This window comes from Teleopsis dalmanni, chromosome 1 (assembly GCF_002237135.1).
Source record: "Teleopsis dalmanni isolate 2A chromosome 1, ASM223713v2, whole genome shotgun sequence".
Classification (NCBI taxonomy): Eukaryota; Metazoa; Arthropoda; class Insecta; order Diptera; family Diopsidae; genus Teleopsis; species Teleopsis dalmanni.
Window position 1 is genome coordinate 62426975 of NC_051846.1, and position 8722 is coordinate 62435696.

General features: G+C 28.9%; 1 protein-coding gene across 2 annotated transcripts; it reads right to left on the reverse strand.

Annotated features, from left to right (window-relative positions):
• Nucleotides 1-2260: 2260 nt before the first annotated feature.
• On the reverse strand, nt 2261-3784 carry LOC119671106. Of its 2 annotated transcripts, XR_005251766.1 has the most exons (3): nt 2762-3784; nt 2496-2582; nt 2261-2434 (listed from the first exon to the last, which is right to left on the reverse strand). XR_005251766.1 is itself a non-coding variant. In XM_038081618.1 (2 exons), the coding sequence occupies exons 1-2, from the start codon at nt 3615-3617 to the stop codon at nt 2421-2423; spliced, it is 870 nt and encodes a 289-aa protein (XP_037937546.1). In that variant the 5' UTR covers nt 3618-3784; the 3' UTR covers nt 2261-2420. The 2 variants fall into 2 exon arrangements, 1 of the variants encoding a protein (XP_037937546.1); XM_038081618.1 differs by lacking the exon at nt 2496-2582.
• Between the last annotated feature and the right edge of the window lie 4938 nt (nt 3785-8722).

An 8722-nucleotide genomic window follows, 5' to 3' on the forward strand; every position in this document is an offset into this window, starting at 1 on the left:
GATCCGTACTTGTTATGTTACACAAAAAAGGTGATATAAACTCACCCGAAAACTATAGAGGCATTGCTCTATGCAATATTATCTTAAAAATTTTTACCCATATTCTGCATGATCGCCTCTTGCCATGGGCGGAACAACACAATAAAATTCCTGAGTCGCAAAATGGGTTTAGAAAAAAAAGATCATGTACTGATAAATATTTTTACTCTTCAAACAACAATTCAATTACATCTACGTCTAAAAAGTAACTCTGCTTACGGACTTTTTATTGATTTCAAAAGGGCATTTGATTCTATTGACCAGATGCTGCTCTGGCAAAAACTTCATTCGCAAGGTATAAGTTCGCGCCTAATTAAAATTCTCCAATCTATTTACGACAAGGCTTTCTTCGTGATCAAACTTCAACAAAAAGACTCCGATCCTATCTCTGTTACTGAAGGCGTTCTCCAAGGAGAAATTCTCAGTCCTCTCCTTTTCATATTGTTTATTGCTGATCTTGAGAAAGAACTAAGGAATGCAAATATTGAAGGGATCAATATTAATGGTCTACACGATATTTTGATGCTGCTTTTTGCAGATGACGCCGTTGTTCTAGCCAGGTCCCCTATTATTTTACGAAAAATTCTATTAGCACTTGAAAGCTACTGCGAAAAAAACAAACTTGTTGTAAACACGGAAAAAACCCAAATTGTCCACTTTAGAAGAGGGGGAAGACCAATAGCAGAAAATTTCTTTTACAAATGTCAAAAAATTTCTGTCGTGAAGTCCTACACATACTTAGGAGTAAATTTCTCAAGCTCCACATTAGGCAAATGTGCAGCAGAAACTGCCATAAGAAAAGGGAAAATGGCGCTCGGTACGGCAATACAAACTATAAGTAAATTTAAATCTGATTCTTGGGAAGGTCGGGCTAAACTTTTCGACTGTACTGTATCCGTAACACTTTTATATGCATCAGAAGTGTGGGGTCTACGTTACTGTGAATCACTAGAAATCGTTCAATCAACGTACTACAAACGTTTGTTAGCACTCCCCCAAGCTACGAACAATGCAGAACTTAGACTTGAACTAGGCCTTGTAAAAATCTCATATAGAGTTTTCAAACGCGCAATCGATTTCATTATACGAATTCTCCAAATGGACCAATCAAGATATCCCAAACAATGTCTCCTTCGTCTCATTTACCTACACGTAAATAATTCTTCTACAAGTGAATTTAATTGGGTTACACAATTTAATGAGTTTCTTAAAGTTGTAAATATGACAAACTTGTGGAAAACACCGACTGCAGCAACTTGGATTGATAACCGAACTACGGCCCTTGAACGCTATCATAGATATCTTAAATTCAAAGACATTCTAAAATCCGCCAACTCACAATCCATGAATTGCAATTTATTAAGAGCCCTGGATGACAAACCTGCCTGCTACCTCTTTGACCGTAAGCAATTTTTTATGGCAAAGGTTATCGCCCAATTGCGGTTGTCATCAACTCACTGCACTCGTTTTTGTATTAACGGGCAAATTCATAGACTCGAAATCAACAACCTTTGTACACTTTGTAATTTAAAAACTGAAGAAACGTTGAATCACTTTATGTTTGAGTGCCCTATTTACTCCTCAGTAAGAGATCACCATCTTTGTTTCTTACTTACAGTCTTTAGAGACAATAAATCTCTCATTTTCAACTGCATTGATCCGCAATCATCTAAAGCAATATTCACATATATAGTAAATAGTCTTAAAATCAGATCATTTATTATAAACGAATAAGATTTTGCAAAATTACAATTATTTCCCTACTATTTATTTAACTTAACCTTTTTTTTGTTTTTATCTAATATTTTTATTAAATCTAATTAGTAATATTTTTAATTTAAATTAAAAATAAGTATACATCAAACCTCCTTCTGTTACAACTATAAGTTCAGAAGCAGAAGTAAATAAATGTTGAATTGAATGTTGAATTGAAATAATTGGAACAGTTTTACAAATTAGTAAAATGATAATTTAATAAAATTTCTTAAATAATTAAAAATTAAGTTTTTTTAAAACCTTTTTTCGAAGCTCAACATTTTATTAATATAAAAAGCTAATCGTTGTATTTTGTTAGTTTAATTAACAGAAACAAAAAGAACCCTATTAGGAGGATATCACTAACAGACAATTCATCTTCAAACAAAGATAATACTTAAAAAATTACCACAAAATTCTTAGCTTGATTGTTTTTATATAAAACGAGTATTTATTGAAATTAAAAAATTTTATAGAGGTATTATTTAATGCAGTTAAGATACAATTTTCTGCTGTTCTTTTTTTATATATAAATTAAAATTTTTACTTATTCCATCCTTATATTAGTATATCACTACCAATAATAATATGTCCAATTTCAGTTGATGTTACTACTACATTTTCATTTATTCAATCCAAACTAAAAAGAAACAAAATAAAATTAGAATATTTCATTTTATTCATGTACATATTTAAAGTACCGTAATACGAGAATATATATGGGTCTCTTATAAATGGTATGCAAGAAATGGACAGCATAGTCTCAAAGTTTATTTACCAGTGAATTACTAAAAGTAGATATATATAAGCAAACTGCAACTAATTTTAAATTTAAAGATGATGGAAAAGCAATGTTTGATATCTCTGCTTAACATCTAGGCTTAACAATTCTAATATCATTGTAAATATACACTATAGCTACATGATGACAACTATTTTTTTTTATAAAATATTAACAAACTCTTACCATGAGTCTCACCAGATAAATCCATAGAACATTCTATATTGCATACGATTTCTTTGTGCAGAATATAAGTATTAACTATCCATAAAGTATTGAATTTTTCTATATCAAAACTTTTTATCTTGCTAATATACAAGAGAAATAGTTTTTCGCCATCATGACTAACTACACTATTCTCACAGCTTTCACCTTCGCCAGGTAATAACTTGACAAAGTCATATTCTTGCTTAATTTTTATACCATATATAAGCACTTCACCGGTATGTCCGCCTGCGAAAAGTATGTTTGCAGTAGGATGCCAGCGTAACCAATTTAATGATCTCATTGAAAATTGCCACACGTTTAGCAGGAACACAGGATGAAATATGTAGCGTCCTTCTGGTAAAGGAGGTAGTACACTATAAACAGCAACTTCACCAATACAACTACCTGTTCCTAAATACGAGCCATCTTGACTAAACTTTAAATTTGTTAGTTTTTGCTTTACTGAAATGTACTCTAAGCGTGCCATTTCTTTAGTAAGCCATAACAAAGCACCGCCTTCAATTCCGCTGGTAATCGCCAAGCTTAAGTGGGGATGTACATCGCAAGCTATAATTTCAGACCTTTCGTCTTCTATCATGCTATCTTCTTCTATTGGTATATTGTCTTCACCATTAAACATAAATGTGTGAATGTGAATAACTTCATCATCCTCCTCCACAAAACGGTCATCGTGAATAATTTCATCATCGAATTCAGCGTCACCTTCATCTGGAAATAAAAGTTGATTCAGTACGGGGAGTTCCAGTTCATCGTTGTCATCGTCATCATCATTGAATAACTCTAATCTATACCATTTTGGTATATTATCAATCATTATCCGTTTTTATTTTATAAATAATTCACACACAATGCAAATTCTAAAAAAATCAACCAGTTCGAAACTAATTGGAATTGTTTGTTAGACAAGAACTGTCAATTTTTCTCAGGCCATTAATTTTATATAAATAAAGAGTTGCCAATTCTCCATTTAAAAAGTTTAAAAAAAACATTACACCCAATCAAACGTCCATTAAGTGTTGAATACAATGCATGATTTTTTCAAACTTTTGACATACATATATAGGTGTACTCTTTTTACATAAATACTCTAATAAAACACATGGTGCTAAAAATTAACATGCAAAGCAAAAACAAAATTCAAAAAATAACCCCACTTTCCTGAAAACGCTCAACGAATAAGCCACTCGCACTACTATAGTACCAAATCTTAAAGCTGATCTATTGTGAATGATTTTTGTAAAAAAATGGAAAACTGCAGTCAGCTGTTTACAACTGTTACGAGTGTTAGGTTAGTTATTGTGAAGAAGTTAATTATTTATTAAGGATTTTTTTAATTCTGTGTTCATCAAGGAATGCAATACATGAATAAATATAAAACACAATTATTAAAATAAAAGCAAGAAGTCATACGATAACTGCAAGAAAAATAATACAGTGTAAAATGCTGCTTGCTCATTTAGCATTAACTAGTGATATTAGAAGTTTGATTTTTATATAAACGAATTTATTCACGATCTCGTATTGTCTATATGTATATTTATATAAAAAACTTTTTTATGAAATTTAACCTTTAATTTGTTTGAAATTCTTTTACTTATCATATGCTTACTGGTTTGGGCAGTGATGCCAAGTTATTCTTTACCACCAAAAGTTATTCTATTGGAGTGACAATGTCAAAAGAATACATCTTATGTATAAAAACAAAAAAACCAAGCTTTGCTTTTACTGAAGTTTCTATACCATTCACACATAAACATGTTAAAGATTATTCAAAGACATTTACTATTTAGTAACTTTATTATTCACATCTATGAGTAAATATTAAAGTATTAATTTATGTAAAATAGTATATATTAAAAGCAATTTATTTTTAAATGCTAATTTATATGAGCGCTACTAGTGGTATCAAGTCATGTCCTTGCAAAAGTTAAATTCGATTGCTTTAAAACTGATAACTCTATCACTAACAATTTTTAAGCAAATGCACTTTACGAATTGAAGTGTATCTCAAGTGTGTCGGTATAGAAGATATATCAATTTAAAATTAATTTTTCTAGTTATATTTTAATAACTTTTGCGAAAAACTTTAATGTTCGTAAACTTTTTATAAATGCATTAACACTTTATGACATTGCCAATTATCTTACAAAATAAATTTTTCATCTATCAAGCATTATTTAGGTAAACAAACTCTGAAATAAACTCGTTTATCCTCAACACAGAGCTTAATTGATATCAATAGAGAAGATATATTCACAGACCGCTAGTACTAAATACACCATAAAGATTTTAATAAATGCAAGGAGATTCGACCGTTCGTGACCACTTAGAGTTAATCTTAAATACATACAAGTCAAGTATGAATTTAGGTCAGTTGGATGATTAACACTGACTCTGAGCTCCAAATTTGACAGGGCATAAGTTCAACCTTTGACACTTACAGCCTTAATAGAATTATTTACTAATAATTTAATTATAGTAATATTTCCAAAAAGACAACTGATACACATTGTATTTGTAAATACTCGAAACAGTAGTTCACTCAAAATACCTCTAAAAAAATAATTGGTTCTATTGAAAAATACAGTTTCTTTCGTCATATCTGACTTTAAATATCAAATTTATATAATTATTAAATAATATAGTTATACAGTAAAAATTAAATAACTAAATATGGAATTGTCTCAAATTTTATAAATTTTTTACCAAATATTGTTTAATCGATCCTATAAGTAACCATATATCAACATTAAATCTATATTTTAATTAACGTCTGCATAAGGGTCACTCAATTTTATTATTTAGATATCACTCCAGTCTTTAAAACTTAACAGTCGCAGAACAAATAAATACTTGAATCAACAAGTGGCCATTGCCATTTGTTATCGTAGAAGCCACCTCCTGCAACCCATCAAAGCACTAGACTAGTGCGCTTGAGCAAATTTTTAGCGTAAATATCTACTTCTCCCTTCTGCTAATTTTGACAATCACTGATTTTCTGCATGAATTTCACATTTTATTGTATATATGCTTGTATATAATATGTATTGAGGCTGACTTATTCAATTTTCCAAAAGAATATTTTGATAGTCAAACGAATATTTTGATATCACGATTAATAATTTATTCGGGAAATTTGACTTAAATTAAAATAAATTTGAAATTCGATTAAAAGCCGGTTTCTATTAAAAAAAATGATAAAATAATTTAAATAGCATTTAAAAAAAACACAAGAAAGCAGTTTATACAGTAATACTTTAGAAACTGAACTATATTTTTAAATCAATTAATTATATCAAACAAGGATATATGTTAATGTATCAATTGCTATATAATATTAAATAATAAAATTAATATCATAATTTACTAATACTATTATAATTTTCGAAAAATATCGGAAAGGATGAAATCACGGCAGAGTTTTACGGATAAGTTAGACTCCCATAAATATTTACTGTTAATATAAATATATTGAAAAATGTTAACACAGACTATTTTCATATTTTCAGTTAATGAAGTGTTTTCTGAATATCAGTTTGACTGTACTGCTAAATACAATATAATCAAGCAAGTTTATCGAATAATATCATTAGCTAAAAGGTCATTGGAAAATAAGAAGTCATATGTATCCATATTTAAAGATATAGCTCGCGCTTTATATAAAGTATAGCACAAACGCTGATGCCATTAAATATACATCTATTGTATATTCTTAAACAAGAGAATATTTATCTTAGTACAAAAGGATTTTATTTTAAAGCCCTATGTTGCATTTCCCCAAGACAGAAAAATAGTGTCATTACTATATTTACTATAGTTAAGGAATATGTTAATATTCCTTAACGTTAACAAATTAACTAAAACATTTATTAATAGCACAATAAGACTATCACTTGCAAATTCCTTAGAAACTAAAGGTACGTTACAATGAAAAACAATGTCTCTCTACTTGGGCAGTAGATAACAATCAACCCAACAAAAGCCTATGAATGAGAGAGCAAACTAACTGCAAAGACAAGTTACAAATGAAGATATGAAATTCAACAAATTTCTAATTGTTCAAAAGTTCTGATGCTGGTTCTTCAAAAGACAATTACTTTTGACAATTACCTGTAATTAGGAATTGGTTTTTTGAATTACAATTGTAATTCAATCTCAATTCCAATTTCCTGTAATTAGGAATTGGTCTCATTCAGTCAATTCCAATTATAATCCTGCAACTCAATTCCTAATTACTTATTCATGATAATTATAAATTGAATGTACCTAATCTAATTATAAATATTTTCATTACTGCACAGCTCTGATACCAACATGGCCCATAAAAGCCAATGAAGAAAATCGCATTCATATGACTTCTATCCTAAAGTAAGACTACTGTCCCGACATTAAAATCAATTATCAATAAACAAAATAAATGTGTTCAGTAAATGTCTTCAAGCAACTACGTTAAATAGTTATAGAGATTTCTAAAAAAGACATTGTCGAAGAGTAATCTTAACAAAACGTCAAAAAAGATTCAAACTAACTTAAAACTAATTTCATTGTTTTGTTTAATAGATGTATCATGTAAATTAACAGTTGTATACAAAATATGAAATTCAAAATATAATTGGGAAATAAAACCCTTTTGCAGTAGCTGTCCGTTAAAATATGGGAATCCGGTATTAAATGCTTAAAAGTTAAAAAGAATATATTCAAATATTTTCAGGATGTTGACAGATGCGCCATGTTTTATAAAAATATTAACTTTCACAGAGATTTAAGAGTATCATTGGTGATAAAAGATGTTCAATAGGGAAGGCAGAACTTATTTAATTTTAAAGAACAGACCAATATCTTCATATACAGACTTTAGCTAAGTAAAGGCTACAAATTTCTCCAAATGAAAATATAGAAGAAATTTTATATCAATATTTATTGTTATATTCAATATGAATGATTCAATGAATAAAACAAATATATTAAAACATATATTGTTATGCACTCATCCCAGTTCAATACAGTTAGAATTAAAGAAAGATATTACTTATGTACTGCGCTAACTACTGTACTTCACGCTATTGGACTACAATGGAAGTAATCAGTTACTGTAGCAACTGACTGTAGTCAATCCTATTTTATATCTTAATGGATCTTTATTTTTGTCATCAATATTTGATGTACTTTAATGATAGCAAAGTCAGCCGATAGAGCTATCTTCTTTTGTGCAATGTAATTATATACAATATATATATTTCTTTATTATGTTCTAATAATATATGAAATTCAAAACTTTATATGAATATATAAAATATAAATGACTATAAAATATTATCTGTGCCACAAACTTTTATATGCATACGTATTGTTTATTGCTATATACACTAAATTTTAATACATTAAACTTGCAGGGTAAATATGTTTGTTTGATGGTTCTATTTAATGTGATAAAAATAATAATTATATACTATAACCAAAAGTGCTTTTCTTTTTATTATTTAATACAATTATAAATTTAGAAAGCAAATAGTGAGGAAATTTTTAAATTCGTTTCATGTTCATAATATTTATAAAAATCACATCAATGAGTCGTATGATATTTTTGGTCTTATAGGATCCTTTCTTTCGATCATTTTTCTTTTAACAAGCACAATCTCTTTAAATCTTTCCACGTTTCAACATAGATGGATATGTTGGGACGCCCAGACCTCCCACCATCTGTAATGTCTTTTATATCTTTATTAAATCGTTTGTAGCAATCATAAATTGGTATTTTAATGAGTATTGTCACTATAAGATTTATAACCATGAATGCTTTGTTGTATATAATTCGGTTTAAGTTAATTCTAAACATTTTCAGCAGTTATAATACATAATGACTACATTATGCGCTCAACCAATTTCATCACATTTCCTTCATTATCAGTCCTAAGAGAA